The sequence below is a fragment of the Mercenaria mercenaria genome, chromosome 13, assembly GCF_021730395.1.
Source record: "Mercenaria mercenaria strain notata chromosome 13, MADL_Memer_1, whole genome shotgun sequence".
NCBI classification, from domain to species: domain Eukaryota; kingdom Metazoa; phylum Mollusca; class Bivalvia; order Venerida; family Veneridae; genus Mercenaria; species Mercenaria mercenaria.
Genome location: NC_069373.1, coordinates 62,684,803 through 62,708,254, shown reverse-complemented (window position 1 = coordinate 62,708,254; position 23,452 = coordinate 62,684,803). Strand labels below are relative to the sequence as shown.

Genomic DNA, 23,452 nt, shown 5'->3' with positions numbered 1-23,452 from the left:
TACATAAGTATACATAAACTTTCTAATATGACCTTTAAAGATAAGCATCGCGGGTGTTGTTTCCATGGAAAGGCATTTTCCCTTACTTTAAGGAAATATATAGATAATAACGAGCTGTTCTTAGCCATTTTCTTTATCTATATGATGTAACTTAAATGAAACACAGGGATGCCTTTTTAAAAAGCTAAAATGTCTTAATTTCCATTGTAACATTGATTGAGTTCACAATATCACAATTTTCTACTCAGATATGGACAATTTTAGAATAAATACAGTAATAATAAGCTACTGTATAGCTACTGTGCAGTAAATAAATTGCAGGTGATATTTCTCACCTTTATAGCAAATCAGTTCTCACCTTTATAACGAGTTTAGAAAGTTTGATTGAATTAGGGCTAATTAAACAAAGTGATAAGATACAACAGTGTTTTGTCATATTTTTAATAAAGTAAGTTTTTTAACAATTACTTCTCATTATTGCTGTTTTTTTATCAAAAATATAAAAAAAATGCATTCAGGCACATAGCTTTTAGAAGTAATAAATTATTGTGTATTTTGAACAATGATATATCTTTATTGCTGGATTTTATTATACATAAAAGAAAGTTAACATTATTTAGACAACACAAGAGGAATTAAGCATTTTTAATATATAACATCCTTCTGTCTATATACCTTCTTTATCTATTAAAAATGCAACTGAACGCTTCTTTAATTTCTAGTAAAATCCAGCAATTATCTTTTTTTTTTTCGTTTTTATTTTGTTACTTTTGATAAAAAGATCATAATCATTGAATAAACAAACTTGTAATTTCTCTTATTAAGTTTTGAATAATTATTTTATAGTGAGAAATGCTTTGCTATAAGAGTTATAATTTAATTGGCCAGGACATTACTCAACATGACTGAGCAATCAAAATTAGTATCTTATCAATTAAAATAATTTTGTGTACATGCTGAAAAAAGACTAAAAGAAACAACAGCATTTCAATTAATAAAATGCAAAATACAGGAAATATCCAATTTACCTGTAGGCAATAAAATTTATGATTCTCAGACTATAATTAGACTACATGTCAAGTCTACTGGAGTTTTATGGACCCTTATCAGACTGGACCAGACAGGATCTTGTATATTGGGGATTAAAAAGTCTGGTATTTGGGGGGGGGGGGGGGGGGGGGTTCACTTATATAGGAGATTTTCTTTGCCTTTAAGCAAAAACCTCTCTATAACAACATCATCAAAATTTCCCTAAGCTGAAATATTCTTTCAATTGTATCTCTCCAGAACACCATCTCTACATAACAGTCAATATTAGTATCTCCCAAAGGGTGTTGCTCTACGGAGGTTGCGCTGTACTTAAAATATCAGTGAAAACATAACTAGCTATCACAAATAAAAGTTGTCCTTTTTATGGCCGTGATTACATTACCCTTACACCCGCATATCCTTCCGATAAAATCAGTCCTCAACAAACATTTCCTTACATTCAGCATGACAACCAAAGTGTCAACATCATCTGCTTCTGTTCTGGCATGTGCTCATTCAAATTTATTTGGAATGCTACATCCAAGCTAAAAGAGCACAATGTCATAAATATGTTTTCCTGTAAGCAATTTATCAGTCTGATGTCCAAATGGTAGTGAAGATATGTATTGGACTTACTCTTTTGTAAGAAAAAAAGAAAAGAAAAAATGTGTTTTCGAAAATGTCATACTTTTTGTTTCATATTTATTTTAATCCTTTGCAATCATGTACTTCCATCACGTCTGTTATGACACTCTGTATTTCTGGATAAACACTCCATTCATAAAGATGCTATGGGACTGAACGTACGTTACACGTTCCACTGGCTCTCATTAGCAGGGTCTGCTAGTAATTTATTTATGCTTCTGACAGATCTTCAAAGACATACTCAAAACGACGAATTTCAAAAGGTATCAAAGGAGTATAACTAGTATTGCCCAAAAGTATATTTAATTTCGATATGATTTCTGTCTAGGCGTGTTTCACATGTCAAGTACAAACGGAAATAAGATACAAATAAGTTGTGCTGACAATGGAAGATATCAATAACGACAGTTCCGGAAACAATGACATGGAAATAAATATGAGTTGTCTAATTATAACTTATACGGACCTAATGAGCTGAATTTACTGACAAAAGGGCAGACAAATATTAGAGTTGTTATATATTTCAATGCTATTGAAGTGATGTCTGAAAGCTTTGACAGACACAATGCGATATATAATCTGCAATTTAAAACCATCGACGCGTCTGAAAACTTTACTTTTTAGCAATCTCCAAATATGATCACAAGTTACAACCTGAAAGAAAATAATTTAAAAAAAAATGTTTCAGATATAAACACCTTTGAAAGTCTGCATTAAAATTTGTCAAATAAAACGTTCCGTTTACATAGCATTATTTAGTAACAATCCGCACTAACACATTGTTCCGAGCAAAATTGAAACAGGTCTCATAAAATTTAGAGCGCTACTTTCAAACATCGTTTTAAATAATAAATGTTGTTGAAATACAGTCTATATCTTTTCTAAAAGGTTTTATCATTATTCTTGTTAACCTCTGACAAAATACACGATTTTTACCATTTTTAAAAATCAATGTCTTTGTCATTAGTTTTCGACGATTTGCCATTCCTCTGTGCTAAACAAATTACATGCGAGGATCCTCTTCCAACATTTTAGTTTTTGTTTGGCACCACATTATTTATACAGTTGCTTCAAGAGAAAAGGGGGATGGAATTTTCATATCAGATAAAAGGTATCATTAATACGTTTGGAGCAGTGTCAAGAATCTGACAGTTTTTAATGTCATTAACATATGATGTCCGTCTCGGTACGCATGACGTGCATGAATTAAAGGTGATACTTTATTTCTTGTGAAGGCATGTCTATCAATTACCAATATACTTCTAATTGCATACAGAGGTCATATGTAGGTCAAAATTATAAGTTTGCATGTTTTATCCATGAATATATTATTACTGATCACAAGTTGTTACAAATGTGTTTAAATGTCAAAACTCGTGGACAATTGCAGTAACCAGCGCGTCATTGTCAGTGAAATTATCCGTGGTCTTCTAGCACGATATTTATGTTGATCAGTGTTGCATGTTTCAAAGGTTTTTAATCTAATTATTCTGTAAAAAAATGTGCTCATTTTACTTCCAAGCCTTAAATGTATGACCATTATATATACAAAGAGTTTTCAATCCCACGTACAGAATGACAAAAGTTTTTTCTTACTAACTTAACTTGGGTTTTATAGACCATAACCAATGACCAAATGATGCTCCAGGCTGTATGAGAATTATTTCAATGTACAGCAATATCATAATATAAAGAATACTTTTTACATACACACATATTTAACTAATTTGTATTGTACTAAAATTTTCCCGATAAGCAAATATACGCAGATATCTCAGCGGGCACTTTTTAACAAGGTAACAGTAATTATGAGACAGGGCATTCATGGAGCGTTCTTACAAAAACGTAACAAACACGTGATTTCTGCCTTTATTTATCAAAATCAGTCATTTATTTACATAAAATACAAATAGTGAGTAAGAAACATACTAAGTGTTTGTATCAAACATGATTTAACTGTTCTTTGATAACAATAATCAATGGCAAGTCTTTTTCATTTCCTGTTACATGCAGATGTTTTTGTTTATAACTTCATTAATATGGTTTGATGAGAAATTGAGAATTGTATAAATGTAGTAAAATCTTACATTTCTATAAATACAATGAAAGTCTAATAATCTTAAATGGTTTCAAAATAATATTTAATGAAGTTATTTCAGTCAATTTTATTGCAGTTTTACTTTTTCTTTTTATCTAGCTAGATCATTTTTAAACTTACAAAATGATAGTTATAAATGAAGACAAATTCTAATACAAAAAGTGACATACATTAATAATTTTTGTTTTACCTCCCATACGATTCTAGTATTTTCATTGGTTAAATGATTGTCACGTGGTGACCCCCTGTATTTATGTGGATGGTTTGTAGATTTTCATGTTGTTCTAGGCTAAAGAAAATTGGTTAATAAAACAAATCAATCATAGGGTTCGTTTTTGACCCTCCTCGAAAATATGTGAGGTCAGTATGATAAATATGGGATTCAACGCCCCTCCCCCCCCCCCTACATCCACCCCTCCCCTGCCATCTATCATACTGACCCCACGTATTTCCTCGAAAATATATGAGGTCAGTATGATAAATATGGGATTCAACGCCCCTCCCCCACCCCCTACATCCACCCCTCCCCTGACATCTATCATACTGACCCCACGTATTTCCGTGGAGGCTCACTAACAAATTCAATAACGGATAATATATTGAATTTTCTATTTAATCAATGTGACTATAAAGTGATATAATAATATACACATTTGATTACCTTTAAAGAAACACACCGGTATTGCATAAACAGGACAATATTAACAAAAGCACTGTTATAGAATATTCTAACGAAGTAGCAGATTACATTAGCATAAAATACAATATACGATATCCCAATTAAAATTATGAAACCCTGTCAATAGAGGCTTACTTTATATATTGTATATATCACAAAGTAACTCCGTGATTGTGTTCAGTCAACGACTAGAATACATCTATTAACGTAACATACATTGTCTTGAAAACTGATGTCAACATGATGTAAAATCAACAGAAAGGTAGATGTATTACCACGACAAATACTGATATGAGAACATTTCTTACAGAATAAAATGATACCAACAGGGCAGACGTTGAATAGGATGAGGAAATGACTCTAAAATGTACTTTAAATTAAAGAAAACACGAGAACTACTTCATTTTAAATACACTAGTTAGTCCAGGGGACACTTTTTTATTTCAATAAAGCAGAAAGGTGTAAGGACAAGGTTCACTTAAGCCTTATATGGCCTACAAAATTTGGAAAATTTTCAAACTGGTAATAACTGGAAAAACATACGTTGTTTCCTACCAGAATATTTACCTTCTATACTGACTTTAGCTTTTTGAAACAGATTTATTATTTTGTTCAAAACATGTCACTGAAAATTGCTTAAATCACAGAATTTTGAAAAGAAATGAGCATTTCGTCTATACTTAGGTCACATAGGAATGGTTTAAGTAGTGAGCAGAGTCAAAAATCACAAAAACATTTTAACCACAGGTCCAGCTACTTTCGAAGAATATATGGTTATTTTTTAATGTGATCGATAGCTGTTCCCATATCAATATTTTCATAAAATTCGGTTAAAAACGGAAGGCTTTCCATACCCGTAATGTTAAAAGTATATTCATTTACGTCAAATATGTTCGTCGATAATGAATAAATTGTAAATTATTGCAGTTATTTGATACAACAATACTTCTTGGTGAATGAAAACTTGGACAACTTCATTTAGATACCTTAAGATTTAGGCCATTTTGGGGCAAAAAATGAACCTTCTCCTTCACAAAAACGGCTGAAAAGTCTTACTGCTCTCAGTATGCTCATATCTGACAAGATGATCGAGTTATAAAACGTGTATGAAATCCCAAGAACGTACTGTTAGGGAGACAATGCTATCAATCAAACCAACAAACTTAAAACATTCACTGAAGATATGGGACAATATGAGGATGGTTTTCCAAAACTTTTAACAGCACCACCCCCTTTGCAGAATTGCTTCTAAATTATATTTTATCTTATACGGACAGCAATTTAAAAAAATATCTTCTGGTAGTTTAAAACAATGCAGCTATCTATATATGCCTTTTAACAAACAATTTGAAAGAGAAAGAAATGCAGCTATTGATATATATCTTATGTCTTTAATTATACAGACAACATGCTGTTGCACAACACCTATAACAAACATAACCAATGGAATCAGCTCCTCCCCCAACACGCTGGTTCCACTTCTTCTTAAGTCTTTATATAACTTTGTCTAATTGATAGAAAAGGTTGGACAACCAGGGGTCATCACATATAAATTTTGTCCACTTAAATGGCCGAGATCTACCTGAATACTATCTTATATAGATTGTTAACTTCGGTTGGTTGGTACAAGTTTTTGGGTCCATCCGGGCAACTTTAATGTCAAACCACATGGGCAAACCATTCTTGATATAACGTTGCTGAAAAATAGAACAATTTGCAAAAATACCTTCAGGTTGTCTTCGTACTATTTCCAAAGATATTTTTCATTTTCTTTTACTGTTTTATCATTGTTTCCTAACGGATTTTAGTTGGTAAGCATTTAACGTTAAAGACGAATTTTGTCATTAATGCGGGAAAATGATATTTTGCGATTGCAGAGTACATGCTTATCATTCAATGACAAGAAAATCCTCTAAGAAGAATGATCAACAAGAAAACATTGATGAACAAAATGATTGAAAGAACGTCTGATTAGTCTAATGATTGTGTTCAAAAACATGTATATTTATACCTCTTCATTCTTAGTGCTTTTGTTGCTCTTTGTGCTTTTGTGACTCTTTTGAGAGTCAGTTTTATCTGGTATAGGTCTTCTTACAGTCTCATTTCGCCGACAAAACACTAGTTGCTTGATCACAGTAACACACCGCCGCCGAAAGCTTACGTTAAGAAAGCTATAAATAATAGGATTTATGGCATTGTTCAAAAAATTAAATTTTGAGAATAATTTGCTAAAAACTTGCTCTGTGACAGTTTGTTTGCTTTCCAAGTCTTTGATCACTGATCTGCAGATCATTATAATGATTCCTGGCATATAACTAATAACAAAAGCTACAGTAACCGCAAACAACACTACCGTAGTCCTGCTCACGCGAAATCTCGTCACCGCTTCAGCGAGACTTAAAAGCCTCGGTCTGAAAATTGTTCTCGGTGCTACTTCCTGTGTGTCTTCATCACTGAATTCCGAGCAATAGCGTACTCGAAGCTTTCTTGTTTTCGAGTCCTTAATGCTGGACTGGTTCATTGGAATCTCTTCGCGTTGAGACGTTCTGACTGGGTCACCTATAACGAGCTTTTGTCGCCGCTTGATTTCAATCCAGATTCGTATGTACAACGCCGTTAGAACAATTACAGTTGTGACAAAAACGATAGCGAGTAAATAATAATATACTATTGAAAATGCTTTTTTCTTGTATGATTCCTCTACGGAACAATCATAACCTTGATAATTTTCGTCCGGCGTGGGTGTACGGGAAATTCCAAATAGTACCAATGCCGGTATTGAGATAAGAACGGCTATTATACCAGCTGAAATGCACATAGCTTTTATTTTATACAATTCAATCATCATTAACGGTCTACAGATCTTGAAATATCTGTCAAAAGCGATCTGCACCAGTATTATTGCTGAACCGTAAGTAACAACTGTATTGCTATATCTGAAAATCTTACAGAGGGCCGAGTTATAAAACGTATATGAAAATCTCAGATCGTACAGTTCGGTAGGAAGTCCAATCAAGCAGGCCAATAAATCAAACACCGCCATCGAAACTATGAAATAGTTTGAAGATGTTTTTCTAAATCGTTTCCGATAAACGTACAGAACAAGTGCGTTCCCAACGGTACCGACAATCATTATGATAACTAAGAAAACAAATACGGGAAAATATCGAAGAGCCTGAATTTCGTTATAATGGTCCAATGTTTCTTCAAGGTCATGTGCTGAGACAGTCGGCGTCAATACCGTGACACTATCCATCGTCCCGTTGGAACTCATTTTACGTGATGTGTCTTGCTTCCTGAAAGAAAGGAAAGTATAAAGTATGATCTATAACGTTCTACAAATAGCTAAGGTGTGATCTGTTAACAAAGGTTACACTGGACATAAATTACGAGAAGCTAAAGCAAGATAAATGATCCGGATAAAATCGCATTTTTATTGAGTCAGTGAAGTATAAAGTCAATACCTGCTTCACGTTATTCTGTTTTGGTACTGAATACACTAATGGCTATGCTTTTAATCGGTATTCCTTAGGCACCAGGCTTAATTGCAGTTCTTATCAATATATAAAATACGTTTAAGAGTTGGTAAATAACAGAAGTGAAAAGAGATTTGTTTTGATATTGATGACTTTCGTGCTTAGTGTGAATAATTGCAAAAAGTGTCTTTGTAATTGTTTGCAAAATTGATTTCTGCTGCAAGAATTGTAATATTTCAATTACAATGACAATTACAAAAAACAACAACACTACTTAAGAAGCAACAATTTAAAAAAGTAAAACAAAACATCATTAAAATCTTTATTCTATATGAAGAAGAAGAAGTAGAAGAATTATTTCATAAATTAAGGACTTGAGCCATTATGGTTCCTCGTTCACAAATCTCTTACAATGTTATACAAGGTCAAAACATATATACATAATATTATATAAAGTTCTAAAGGTATAGTATGATTCAGTATAGTATTGAGGATGAAATAATTTTAAAACAATATTGTCGAACAGATTTTGCACCATGGAGACTGTGGCTAAAAGATGAAATAAATGTAAAGTTTGGATACTGACAATAACTTAGACGTCGGTATTCGCTTATGAAGTTGTATTTATTAACAGTTGGATTTTATAAGATAATTAGCGATATAATTATGAATCGCTATTGAGTGACGTATCTGGAAAGTCAAAGTCCTAGAACTGTTATAAATTGTACAAAAGGGCAAACCATCGCCAAAATAATGCGCTAAATGATATATAAACACCTTAATCAACTGTTATATTTTTACATGATTATTCACAATTTATAAAGATATCTACATTTATAATCTGCCATTCACTTGTCGGCGTAGTTCCGGAAAGCTAGCGATAAAATATTGAAATAATTGCAGCAAAGTGAATTTTGTGATATGCATTGCAAAACAGCAGAGCACAGGAGAGAAACTGAACGGGTAGCATTGATAGTGTAACATATTGTTAATAATATTTCACTTTCTTTACCAATAACCTTCTACGTTAAAGTCCAAGCTTAATGGTTAGGCATCAATCAAAACAAATTGCCGAACCATTAACTACAATATTTCATATATAATATATTACAATGCAGAAACGATTTATAAATATGAAGCTGCAAAGTTCAATATATCAATGAAATATGAAAAATATCCACACTAGTAAATATTACCAACAGAGCTGTTACATAGTGTTCCTGTTAGGTATTTTAACCAAATTTGCCCACTTTTATTATTACAGGCTTATATCGCACTTCAGTATAGTTTAGTTTTTTCCCTCAAAAGTAGCGGTCAATATATTTTTATCTAATATATTTTGTCCATTGACATTGAAATAAGAAATAATAATCATCGTCTAATACTAAGTACACGTACACTCCATTTTCTCATTCCGAGGTAAATTCATAACCTTGACTTATTGAAGAAGTCAGTATATCACTTAAAATGTAGCCTTACTTGTGCAGATTAAACTTCATAGATCAGAATTTAGAAACACTTTTGTTGTTTTTTTTTCATCCTCAGTATACATAACACTAACAGGTATAATTCTTCCGCTTTAAAAGTTTTAAAACAAACCTACCGCTACAGCGCGTCACATGCTTATATACCATTAATTCCAGTGAATATATCCTTGGTCAATACTACGTGACTTGTGTTTCTATAGTATCAGTTTTGTAATTGATTAAAAAAAAACACTCCCTTTAATTCAGCGCTATCTGTGTGTTTATCGCCGGCTTATCAGCTCAATCAGAAATATCAGAGACTAGACAAATATAGCAGTGCCTCATGTAATCATACGCCAACTGGTTTTAACCAATGAATGCCCATGCTTTATTCGCGACAGATTACAGAGACAGATATTCTTTTTGACGTCAAAAATATTGGAAATGCGAATTTAGCGTCACGGAAACTTTAAAACTGTGTACATTTTTTTAAATTTAACGTTTAGGAGAACAATAAGCACGAGTTCTGAAGGGGGAATTGTGCGACTTCACGAACGCAATATCATTCCGCGAAAGAACGGATGCAAATCTCATAATTTTTTGTTACAAGATAGTCTAAATTTCTTTCTACCAAATCTATTATATAGATTTATTTATTAGTCTACGCGAAACTGAAAATATTTTCGTCTTCGTTATGATCTTTTTCACGCGAAATATTGTCAGGCAGCCGATATGAAATTTGAACATTTTGACGCAGTAAAGCACTATGGAATTACAAAAAAAAAAAGATATGTAATACGTTCTGTTATTGGCACTGTATGCATATAATGATAATTAAATACTACCTATGATACTTCGTATTATTTCAAAGTTAAACGTTTCTATTGATACTAACAATGTTATATTTTACATACTGTGAAATCATTAATATTCGTGGGGGACTATTTTTCGTGGATTTCGTGATTGAGTCAATCCATGAAATTTAATCCAAACGAACAAGTAAAATCCCCATTCACTTTATGTTCAAAAGTTGTAATCCACGAATTCATATCTCCACGAAATTGCCGTTTTGACCAAACCACGAAATTTCACGCCCAAGAAATTAAATGATTTCACAGTATAACGTTTGTCAAACAAATTTACTCTTATAAAATAGTTTTCTATTAATGTTCTCATTTTATTTTTGTTGAAATGCTGTTATCTGGAATGCGGTTACCAGGAATATAAAAAACTCTTTTATGTAAAGCAAAATACACATGGACACACAAAACACACACACACACACACACACACACACAAAGACCATAAAGACTACGTATACGAGATGCAGCCTATCCAGTGCTTTCTTTATATCCGGGTGTGTTATCTGCAGCAGAAGCAGCTCGGAACGTTTTTTTGTCAATTATATGATCATTATAGCTAACTATTTCATATGTTTGAACTCGTACTATCTCTAGACTTAACATAGTCAGAAAGACAGAAGAGTAGGAAAGGTGCATTGAAACAGTTGAAGGGAAACTCGCTGCGGGATCATATATAACAGTAAGCATATAGGTTAGTTGATAAGGATCAAATTTTCAGAACAAAGCATTTCGCTTCATTTACTATGTGTTGATCCCCTTATTATTAACAGTACATGGTATAATTTTAAATCTGAAATAATTTTATTAGAATATTTCATTTTTGTCCATTTTTGTTAAAGATATAGCATACCCAAATTTCATTTTAGAAAACATGCTATTACAATGTATTTGTGTAAATAGAAATTAAACATGTTATGTGTATGAATAGCATTTTTTGCTATGTTTAAAGGCACTGACCTCCAGATTTTGACTAAAAATATTTTTCTTTAATATCTACACACTAATTGATATATATGAATATGTAATACCACTAATAAAACACTATGGGTAATTTTACCAAATTTGAAATTTGAAATTAAATAAATGAGATGAAAATTTTGTATATTTAAATCGATATTTCATGAAATAATATTTTAGTAAAGATAACCAAAGTGCCTTGCTATATGTCTGTTCTCATCATAAATATGGCATTGCAATGCTTAGATATATGCGTACGTATGTTTATTGTTTATTGTATAAATTGAATTATTGTTCAATGTAAGGTAAAAAGATAACTGAAATAAAATTGAAGATGAGATTTTTATTAATTCATTTTTTTTCCTCAAAAATCTTAACGGCATATGACTTTCAAAATGAGTTAATGAACAAAACGCGGTGCTAATTATAATATTAAACATGCGCGATATTTTATACTAGAACAGAAATGTCTTAGTCCGGAAAAACTTAGGCTCGAAATAGCTTTAGAAACATATACATAGCAGCAAAATCTTTTGTTGTATTGAATGAGGTGAATTTATTGAAATTATTGAAAGTCAATTGTTCCTAGTATCACTGCGAGCCGGGTTTTTTTTTCACGGCAGACCAAAAGCCGTGCTTGATTCGTAGAGCACAGTCCGAGAACAATCGATTTAGGTAATGGTAAGTTTTCTACTTGTTTTAATGTCCCTATTATACGATTGATTTTTACATGGTTTGTAATTCCAGATTAGGGAATTTATAACTGTTTTTGTTATCTATTTCACATGACATGAATCTGATGCATTTTACTTGCCGCTGCTATTATATATTTAATGTGAACGAGCGGAGCTCGAACCGACAACGGTAATGAACAAGATATTGGTAATGATCGGTGCGAAGATTATTTTCTGAGGCGACCGGTTATTTTCGTATATAGATTTATGATTCAGTTTTGACAGAATAACTGTTTCAAAAAAAAGGAAATAGATGAAGTCTATAGAATAATTGTTATTCCTGACAGGTTTTGCACGTTTATGACATATGGTACTAGTTACAAGTTTGTGATAAAACTGAACGTGTCGTAGAATTAGTCTTTCAGGTACAATTAGCGTAGCTTTGATCACACTATTCTTGGCCTTATATGAACCCACAAAGAGCACAAACATCGTAGTAATCACGTTCATAATAAATAAAAAAACACTGAATTGAGACGTGCTATATCAACTATTTCTTTGAAAATCTATAAACTTTGCGGAAATGTTTCTGCAATGGAAAGGAAACTTGTTAGGAGACATTTCTGTTTTGTAAAGAAAGGATGATTCTAGGATGGAGTTTTCCTGATGATTGCTTAGGAGAAACCGAATGATTCCTTCGTAGTAAAAAAAGGAGTGTTGTCAAAATTTGCAGCAGTTGTTCCTGAACTTGCGTTTTAAATTACAGCTGGTAAATTGAATCACGAGGAAATTATAAAATCACAATTATATACCATATATCTTGGTATATTCCTTATCATTCCTCATACTATATCCCTAATGAACATTTAGTTATTAATTTGACAGACGGGAGTTTATTGTAAAAAAAAAATATTTTCAAGCGGGCAATTTACAGTTTATCACAAGATCTTGTGAAGAAAAAGAGTGTCATTTCAACCAACCTTTCCGTACAACAGCCGGCTTTGCCTTATTCCATCTGGCATTCAGAATAATTTTTTTTTAATGTCACTATTTACTTATTAAAGTAAACAAAGTTTCGGAATGTCCAAATCCACAAGGAGTTAAAAATTAAACATCAACAGTCGTTCAATCTACCCGTTGTATCCATGTAAAAACGATTTCTTGACATGTTGTTTCCTTTCTCTCAGTTGTTTATGTGTCAAGTTGCAGATCGTAGCCATTGAAACTTGTTGTTTTGTTCAGAATTAATTTGTCTTGTGTCAATAACTCCTCTAAGTCTCACTGATCAGCGAATTCCCTGATGTTATAACGAGTGCCTAGTTTGGCGACTAAAGGTTAGACTACTTCATTTTAGAAGTAATTGCCATTGTTTTCCTTTAGAAATCCGTCAAACAATGCTAATATCATTGTCAACACTCAGGTATGAAAAGACCAATGTACTTATACTAAAATCAGTGAAAGGTTCGACAACAGCTGTATCCGTTATTAGAGACATAAGCTGGCTCATTAGTGGAGCGGGAAGTCGAAATGCGTAAACTGTGACTGTAGATCAATAAATATTTATTGATATTAGCAAAATTTCGGAAATGATACTCGGCTATTTTCGATAGTATCTTGTTATTACAATCGATTGTAATAGGTCCAGACATATCAATTAGATGATCTGTTGAGATTAGAATGGGGATGTTTGACATACCATGTACATACCAGTATAGAACATGTAAACACGAATCCCAAGCATGGATAGTTTGTACACTGCCAGACGAAGTTTAGGAATATATTAACATTAGTCTGTCTACTGACTTATTCCTAACCCTGGTAAAATGAGATTATGTCATAGGTATTTTACTCCCTGTGCTACAAAACATAAGGTCTCGTTACAGACTACTTCTTTCCTCCACTTTTTGCTACATTTACTAACAATTTTCAGAATAATGCTTTGGTTTAAATCTCTTTGGGGGTTTTCCTTATTCGCTATCGAGATTTATGTAAGTCTGAAAGTGCTTTTTAATTGGATGTTTTTAAAATGCTTGATTAATTCATTAGATTAACCGATTCTGGTTCTGGTTATAATGGGGGTAATAAAAATACTATCCACGTGCATTTTGCAATTACATAAAACAAACTACCCTGTCGAATCATCTGATTTATTCGTTAACTCTCGGTTCATTTTGTCAAAATATTTTAGATTACATGGCCAACATTTACTTAACATACTACACCTATTTCTAAAAGCATAAACATAAACATGCGAAATAACCAAACGAATAAAGACATAATACTGTTAAAATTCAAATACTTCTCTCTTTGTAATACAGTATACTTCCGTAGTTTGAGATATTGTGGACAAATTGCTTGTTTTTAATCAGGTCAATGACTGAACTTAACATGCATTTCAACAACTACTTCATGAACTGTGGTCTCACTCCCTAACCAAAGACTGGAATTCATATTTACACTCCGGATGAGTGTTACTAAATTTACATACTTATTTTTACACAACTAGTGTCATTTGGACTTTGTTTACCTCATATAAGATAACTATCGTCAATTCTTGGAGTTATTGCCCATATACACACGTTCCATACCCTGAGTTAACTCCTGAGGCTATTCAAATTAAAAAATAATAAGTTCTCAAAAGTGGTTTATCGTAGAATAACCAGAGTTTTGAGTTTATATCACGAAGGCCGTAGGCCTGAGTGATATATTATTTCGCATAAGAACGAAAAACTCGGATTATTCTGCGATAAATCACACTTGGGATCTTGTTATTTCGATTCTACCACGAAATACTAGTACAACAGTGTTAGAAAAAAGTGTTAAAACTACTTTTTACGGCCATGCTACGCACCTGGATCGGATGACGTCATTGCACGCGAGTGGTTTAGCCCGAGATAGATTTTGCTCTACATGTATGTAGGTTATTTACTGGTCGTGTTAGAATTTTGTGTAATTATGTCCCTTTCCTTCTCAAAACACTGTTATATTCGGAGCCGGAAATTTAAAATTTTCCAGAATATATAAAAGAAATGATTAAAAGAATTAAACGAGAGCACCGCCTTGCAGGTGCAGACGCTCTTCTGATTTTCTAAGTCCAAAAGGGGCCATAATTCTTGCAAAATGCAATGTAGAGTTATGATACTTTTTGTGCAGAGTCAGTTTTTTAATGAGGAATAACTGCTCTAAGTTTTAAAACAATAGCTTTGACCGTTAAGGAGAAAAGTTGACCTAAACACAAAAATTAACCAAGAAATTTGATTTCCTAAGTCCAAAAGGGGCCATAATTCTTGCAAAAAGCAGGATGGAGTTATGTTTCTTGCTGTACAGAGTTAGCTATTGCTGTTAAACAAGTGTTGCAAGTTTCAAAGCTATAGCTTTGATAGTTTGGGAGAAAAGCTGGCCTAAACATAAAACGTAACCAGGCAGCGCCGACGCAGACGCCAACGACGATCAAGTGAGACAATAACTCATCTTATTTTTTTCTTCAAAAAATCAGATGAGCTAAAAGGATTATCTCTTCGGTAGTCAGGCTTACGTTCCATATACAACAAATTGCGTGTCGTTGTTTAATGTGGGACATGAACAACATCCGTATGTGTAAATGTGTTTTATAAAACTTAAAAGGAAAAGGACTATAAAGCTGAAATTTACCTGTTGATGGAATAGGAAATGGACTACTTGGTAGAAATTCCCTTTTTTCCAAACTTACATAACCATAAACCGTAAAGCAAAAAAAAAGAAAAATAATTCAATTGAAACTCGGCGCTTTATAAATATCACGCTATCATAATAGGGCGCGACGTCAGTACTTGTTGCCCAAGTGTCATTTGATCAAATACAATATTGTGAAAGGAAGAGAAAATAGAACTATACATAAAAAGGTATAACATACGGTTTCTGATTAATGAAATACACAGAGGCTACCAACGAATGTATAACTTTTAGGACTGAGTACAAAACTTTTAGCTGATTGAAAAAAAACATTATTCTGATTAATAAGTTTTTTACTCTTTATATTGGTAACAAGGCGATAATTACACTACAATAATTTCAAAATGTGATTACGTGTATATTTGTTAAACATTAAATTTGTGTTGATTTACCTGGATCTGAATGATTACGCGCTTTCTGATTCTGTTGCATTTCTTCCTATTTCCATCGGATACGAAACCGAACTGGCGATTAGCGAATATATTCATCATAAACGTTATTGTTTTTTACATTCAAGTAATGGACTCTACCACTATCGCTATTTTTCATAGTGATATTGACGATGAAGGTATAATAGATAATAATCGACCATATCATCAACTATTTCCTGATAGCCTGCATTACAATGCGTGTTAACTCATCATTTGATTTACCGAAATGCTGCAATGACTAATGGTTTCATTATAGGAGCATTTTACTGATGTTGAATTGCTGATTAAGCACGGCATCGACTTTACTGATGTTGATTTGCTGATTAAGCACGGCCTCGACGGATCCTGAATAAATGGGACATGACGTCATCGTTGACGAAATTTTTTTCATCGTTGATGAATTCCAACGTCCTAATAGTTTCCCAAAACATAACCTAAATAGAAAAATTGCGACTATTAATTATTACCCAAAATCGACAGAAAAATCAGCTTTAGTTGTAAAAAAAAATGATGGATACGATTTAGGAACAGGCATTTTTATACTGATTAATCAACAGGCATTTTTATACTGATTAGTCAACGCGGAAATTTTGTCTGATTACCAACACTAGGCAGTACAGCATTAGCATATTAGCATATTAGAAATTCTCTATATTAGAACTTCACTACATAAGTTTGGGCATTCTTCGATTTTATAACTTGAAAAATTGTCTCAGTTTCATTGTAAAGCTTTTATCCATTAGTAGATCTACTTTTAATAGGTCAATAACGCTTGGAAAAATGTTCCTTGCATTTCTGTCATTATTTCAACACATATGTATTGTATAGTAAATTTTATATTGTCAAATTAAGAAAACTCTATTTGAATTTTATGTTCACGACTACAGCCGAGTATGTATATTTCAAAGTTGGTTGCATCTATGCCTTATTCGATAGCATTGTAATCAAAATATAGCGTGATAACGGTTATTAAATAACATGAATTTTGAATATACAGTGCTATGCTGTAACCTCATTATAAGTTTCAAATGCACCGGCAATATCAAAAGATGCAACAGAATGAAGACAAGTACTATGAACACAACAGGTAAGCAATGCTCATCGTAAACATTCAGAAATTATCAGAATTACTCACATTATACCTTAGAGTTGTCTTAGCCAATTTGTGCACGTGTCTTAAAAGCTACAGTCAAAGGTTGCCAATAAAGTAGAAACAATGCACTTGTAAATAATAGTAACGATCAAACGATCAAATGAACTCTTTATCTAACGAAGATGGCTCATTAAGACAAAATATCATACCGGTAGTTGCAAACATTCTGAATAAGGCCTTTGAAACATATGAAAGAAAATAAACATATTAAATAAGCTAGCCGACTGATATTTCAGAAAAATATTGTTCCATCAATTGTGCGTACAAACCCTACAATCATTTCAATACAATGAGACAACATTAGCTCTACAATTTAACTGCTTAGGCACGTCCTGCCATTATCAATTTCCACGTTAAAATCCTAAATGCAGCAATTTTTAATCAATACAAATAGTCAAAAGTTACTTGTGGAAAGGTTGACAAACATTGGCAGCGGATGGTATTTTTCTTGTTATTGTCTTTACGTATGTTTGACGTCACATGTTATGGTGCCACAACGTGATGGCGTCATTGATGAAGGTCAATAAGAGATTTTGGTTCCCTCCAAATGGCTTTGTGACTGTGTTTAGAGTAAGACTAATGAAAAGGACTATTTTTTAATTTTAGATTACTAAAATAACTTATTTTTAGATGAATAGTGTTCCAAATTTCAGTACTAGAATACCAAAATGTCTGTCATAAATATCTTATTCTTGGTCGTTTATTCATAATGTCTTGTTGATCTCGGAGCGTACGTCTTGGTCTGATATAACAGAATAAGATCAGAAATATACGCAGGTGTTACGTTTTTCGGAGCCTTATAAAATACACAACCTGTGAAGTATTTACATCAGCTTGATGAAGACAGCCATTTTATGAACGAAACATTTCGAGAGAATTAATTTTCAGTGTGCACTGTCTCCAAAGTTATTGCCAAGCAAACTTTGTCGCTATGTCAAAATCAAATATTTATCTACGTCTCATTACAGTTTATACTTCTACAACATTTTCACTAACTATGCTAAACGATAAAGCATATTGAGTCGACCCATTTTAAGCATATAATATATATCTAGATTTACTGCAAGGGTAGTTCCTGTAATTTACACAAATAAAATAGTTTATCTGTGTATAAAACTTATCTAAGCAATTAAGTGATGTGTTTGTTTAATGTTTTTGCATGTATTCATTCCAGATTCTATTAAACAGTTTACATAATTTCCTTGAACACGTATTACCTGTTTAAGTGCAGAATGTTGAAAAATAAACAGTTGACGGTAAATAGGTGCTGTTCCTACACGTTAGCAAATTTTAAATTCTCAGAATGACCGATTTAACGGATAACGCTTTAAAAATCTAGACAGCCATCTTTTGATTTTTGTTATTTTAATGAACTACATATCTATTAGATACTTTTGATGGCATTCGTGTTTGACGTTACTAATTACGGCAAACCGATCAGGTCCGACACAAACACGGATTGTTTCCATTACATAGATATGAATTTCTATTAAAGGGAAATAAGATCATTTTTATTATGTATCTATTTATTTATTTTGTCTATGTGTGATTTGTATTAAAAAGAAGATGGTCATAGAGATTTTTTCTTAGTTTTCTGATTTTCGAACCTAAAGGCTCTTAGTCATGGCCAGGCTGTACATTGGATGTTGCTAGATGAAAATAACACATATTTTGAGAATTTATTCAAATAATTTGTCCTATATAATCATTTTATCAATAAATTTTTGTAATTACCGGCATTGTTAATGAATGAATTTACATCAAATTCTGATTTAAAAGTATCGTGTTTTATAATATTAACAACGTTTTAAGACAGTCACTTGTATCGGAGAACATATGTTACTTGTAATAATCTGTAAAGACTAAATGAAATATCTAGCACAAAAATGAGACTCATTTTTTTTTACATAGCTGAAGATCAAATGGATTTTTTTAAAAACGTACTAGAACTACTTTACCTTTCTCACGTGCTCATTACAGAAGTATATAAATAGTTGTTACTAACACGATAAAATGAATAACCTAATGGATCCATTAATGGAAAATTACATTTAAAGGTCTTAAATAACCTGACACAATGACAAAAATGTTGTTAAATTAACTGTTTCCGAATCAGACGAGCTATACTGGGGATAATAAAGCGCTCGGGATTGATGTTACCTTTGTTAAAAATCAAAGCACTGAGAGTACTGATGGGGCGGTGCATTTCAGCTGTTTTTTGTAACATTCTTAGATGATGTCAAATATTGAGATAGGAACCTGTGGTTTGCGCAAGAGACTTCGTCTGACCGAGGATGACATTCATGCCAAATATAAGATAGATTGCATGATAAAATGTGAAACACCACATTTTATCAATTATATTCAACGAGTTTAATAAATTCAATGTGGATAGTCACAAATGTAAGATGAATTCTTTTTATCACATGTTAACCTTTCTTGTCGAAACACCAAATATTCGACTTTCTTCTGCTATATAAACAAGTCAATTTGACCGACGTCGCCTATACTATAAATGACGTCAATGTCAAATTTTTATTACAATAGCGTAGTATCGTTTTTATTTAATGTCTGTATTACACTCCTGCAACGTCAAACATGTAATAAATAGAAAATATTGTGTTACTGTCATATAAATTTAAATTTATTAAGTGAGTCAGAGAAAATATAACCAAGAGGGCCATGAAGGCCCTGTATCGCTCACCTGACCTATTGACCTAAAGATCATCAAGATTAACATTCTGACCAAGTTTCATTAAGATATGGTCATAAATGTGGTCTCTAAAGTGTAAACTAGCTTTTCCTTTGATTTGACCCGGTGACCCAGTTTTTGACCCAAGTTCGAACTTGACCTAAAGATCATCAAGATTAACATTCTGGCCATGTTTCATGAAGATACAGTCATAAATGTGGCCTCAACAAGCTTTTCCTTTGATTTGACCTAGTGACCTAGTTTTTTACCCCCACCTGACCCAAATTTGCACTTGACATAAAGATCATCAAAATCAATATTCTGACCAAGTTTCATTAAGATATCGTCATAAATGTGGACTCTACAGTGTAAATTAACTGTTCCCATGATTTGACCTGGTGACCTAGTTTTTTTTATTCTAGATGACCTAGATTCAAATTGGACATTACGATCATTAAGATCAAAATTCTGACCAAGTTTCATGAAGATATAGTCACAGATGTGGCCTCTACAGTGTTAACAAGCTTTTCCTTTAATTTGAACTGGTGACCTAGTTTTTGACCAAAGATAGCCCAATATCAACCTCGTCAAAGACTTTATTGAGGGTAACATACTGGCCAAGTTTCCTTAAGATTGGGCCCAAATTGTGACCTCTGGAGTGTAAACAAGCTTTTCCTTTAATGTGAACTGGTGACCAAGATTTTGACACCAGATGACCCAATGTCAAACTCTTCCAAGATTTTATTGAGGGTTCCATTCTGACCAAGTTTCATTAAGATTGGGCCAAAAATTTGACCTCTAGAGTGTTTACAAGTTTTTCCTTAGATTTGACCTGGTTACCTAGTTTTAGAGCTAAGATGACCCAATCTAGAACTCATCAAAAATTTTATTAAGGGTAACATTCTGACTAAGTTCCATTGAAATTGGCTCAAAATTGTGACCTCTAGAGTGCTAACAGTCAAATTGTTGACAACGACGACCTATGACCGACACAGGGAGATCACAAAAGCTCACCTTTGAGCACTTTGTGCTCAGATGAGCTAAAAATGAGGCTCAAAAATCATTTTTACTACATTCAATTTGATCCGAATCTGCCTTGCATATAATTCTGGATATCATAACTAAATAAAGTCTTTTATATACTGACAGCGATCATTTAGTTATGGAATTGTCCTCTTAAATTCAACTGTTTAAGATCAGCACATAAAATGCGAGTTTACTGTTAGAATATTGCAAAAAAGTAATGTCTACATATAATTGTAATATTATTCAAATGTTTTGTCAAAAGAATTTTGATACTAAACCTACAATTATAACGATTTTATGCTGAAAATTGCATTATTTCCCAGGGCTTTTCACCAGCAAATTTGGAAGAGGCCTAGGCCTTTAAAACTGGGAAATTTCTACGCGATATCTGTCCAGATTGGGAAAAAATGCCATTTATGGAAAGATGTTGTTAGTGTAAAAAAAGTTAAACAGTAATAAATATTTTAGACTCATATTTAATTTTTACTGCTATAGATTTAAGAAATAATATATAGCAAAAGAGTGCTTTAACACTATGTATGCACGATGGGTGGTTATATGTTGGGCGTAATAATTTCACGAGGGCGCAGCCCGAGTGAAATTATTTGAACGACGTATTACCACCCGAGTGTATAAATAGTGTTAATGCACGCTTGTGCTATAAATTATTTCGATTCTAATATGCCCTTTATCTCAAACATTAGGTAGAATATAGAAGCGCTCTTTCTTGGTCGCAACAAAAACTTTGACGTCATAGCATGTAAACGTGACGTCATTCTAGCGTAAGGGTGTTTTAACAGAGGCAAGCATATTAGAATAGACTTTACAGCACTTTATTTTTCAGACTTCCAAGTTTCACAAATCTAATCACAGGCCGTGTTTTTTCGAATTTACACAGAACATAACGGATTAGACTGGTAATGCGCAACACGCAGTACTTTGCGATATAGTAAGACAAAAAATCGATACCTGACAACCGCTTCCCCGATAAAACTCAAATGTAAACAAAATTAAACCATTGGTTGGTTTTATTTTGGGAAATGTTATCTTGCATTTTGAGAAGTTTCTCTGCCGTTTTTTTTTTTTTTTTTTTTTTGGAAAATCCTTGATTAAAATAGAATAGGCTTTAGTTTATAAATAGACACCAACAACACCAAATAACAACAATTATTAAATGTAGATTTCATGGAAAAATATTGATTTATTTAATTAATTGCCAAGGGTTTAATAGGCGAGATCGGGTGTGTTTGTATAACAAATCCGTTGTATATTACTTATTATAGAACTGATAAGAAAAGACGGATGGACAGACGCGAGACGTCACATGTTTTTTTTAGTTAACAGTGATATGTTTTTCTCAAAATGCTTATATAATTTCATAAAATCACAATATGATAATTTAATAAATTTTTTGATCAATGGAAAGGATATAAAATAAGCATGTATTGATCACTGTTAATTATTATTTTGAAATAAAACGGATTAATTATGAACGCTTAATAGCTTACCGTGTTTTCCTAAAAGTTGAGGGCATCTACGGCGCAATTTAAATCATATGTCATTTAAAACGGTTATTCATTTTCAAAAGATATTTGAGTAACGAAACATGAATATCGTAAGCATTTCGAAACATTTTGATTTTTTAATATCCATAAATGAACTAAAATAATTAAGAATTAAAAATTCTAATCCCATACACAAACAATGTAAAATTATTTTTTGCCCACCATCAGATAAACAGGTGTTGATGCGTGACGTCAGGTTGATCTATCCTATTTGATAAGGAAAAACTTTGGCTACAAACAACAGTTGATTTCTTTCTTAATTAAAATTTAATTCGACATGGAAAAGGTTGGGAAACCAAAAATCGGTCATGTGGTTTACGGAATACCTAAGTTATTATCGATTCCGAAAATGGCAAATCGACGGGAAAACAGTTAATTGGAGTGGTTTTTGTTGCACAAACATTTTGTTTTTCAGTGTACACTAATAGAATGTGGTCCAATTGATGGGATACCAATTTGTGAAAATGTGCGTTTTGTAATATTGTTTAACCGAATGCGACTGGAGTCGTACACATGTTGACTTTCAAAGAACAACTGGCTTTGACGATGGATTTTTATGCTCGTTCATGATGATCATCAAAAACATTCGACTACCTTGCATAGAAATCTGAAGATTAACACGTCAAACCGTAATCTATCAATTTATACTGCATTACCCCTCTTTACGAGTATTATGTGCAGCTGCGTGCCTATACAAGAAATTTAAAAGTAGAATGGACAGTAGAATACACAAATAGCTGAACAGCTGAAATATTGAATAGAGACTTTGAAATAAATCAAAAATATTATAAAATAAGAGCTGAAAAACAAACGCTAACCTTGTTTAGCTTTGTGCCCGACCTCTCTGTTCTGCTTAACATGTTTGAATAATTTTGATTTGCTGTCATGCAAAATTTTGTCCGAAGTTCAGTTGTATACTGAATTACCCATCTTCACCAAGCAAACGAATGACGTGACTTATACACACGCCATAACGCCGCTTGACAG

At 32.6% G+C, this 23,452-nt stretch overlaps 1 protein-coding gene across 2 annotated transcripts in view; it reads right to left on the bottom strand.

Moving 5' to 3' along the window:
• Positions 1-3,531: 3,531 nt before the first annotated feature.
• The window catches only part of LOC123528559 (orexin receptor type 2-like), a 34,084-nt gene continuing 14,163 nt past the window's right edge, over positions 3,532-23,452 (bottom strand). The window contains exons 1-3 of one of the 2 annotated variants that reach the window (XM_045308362.2): positions 12,868-13,432; positions 6,463-7,747; positions 3,532-6,148 (exon numbers count right to left, since the gene is read on the bottom strand). In XM_045308362.2, coding sequence (XP_045164297.2) covers positions 6,041-6,148; positions 6,463-7,725 — 1,371 coding nt within the window. In that variant the 5' untranslated portion in view covers positions 7,726-7,747; positions 12,868-13,432 and the 3' untranslated portion in view covers positions 3,532-6,040. Of the gene's footprint in view, positions 6,149-6,462; positions 7,748-12,867; positions 13,433-23,452 lie in introns of those variants that run through there. The other variant, XM_045308361.2, reaches the window with a different exon arrangement.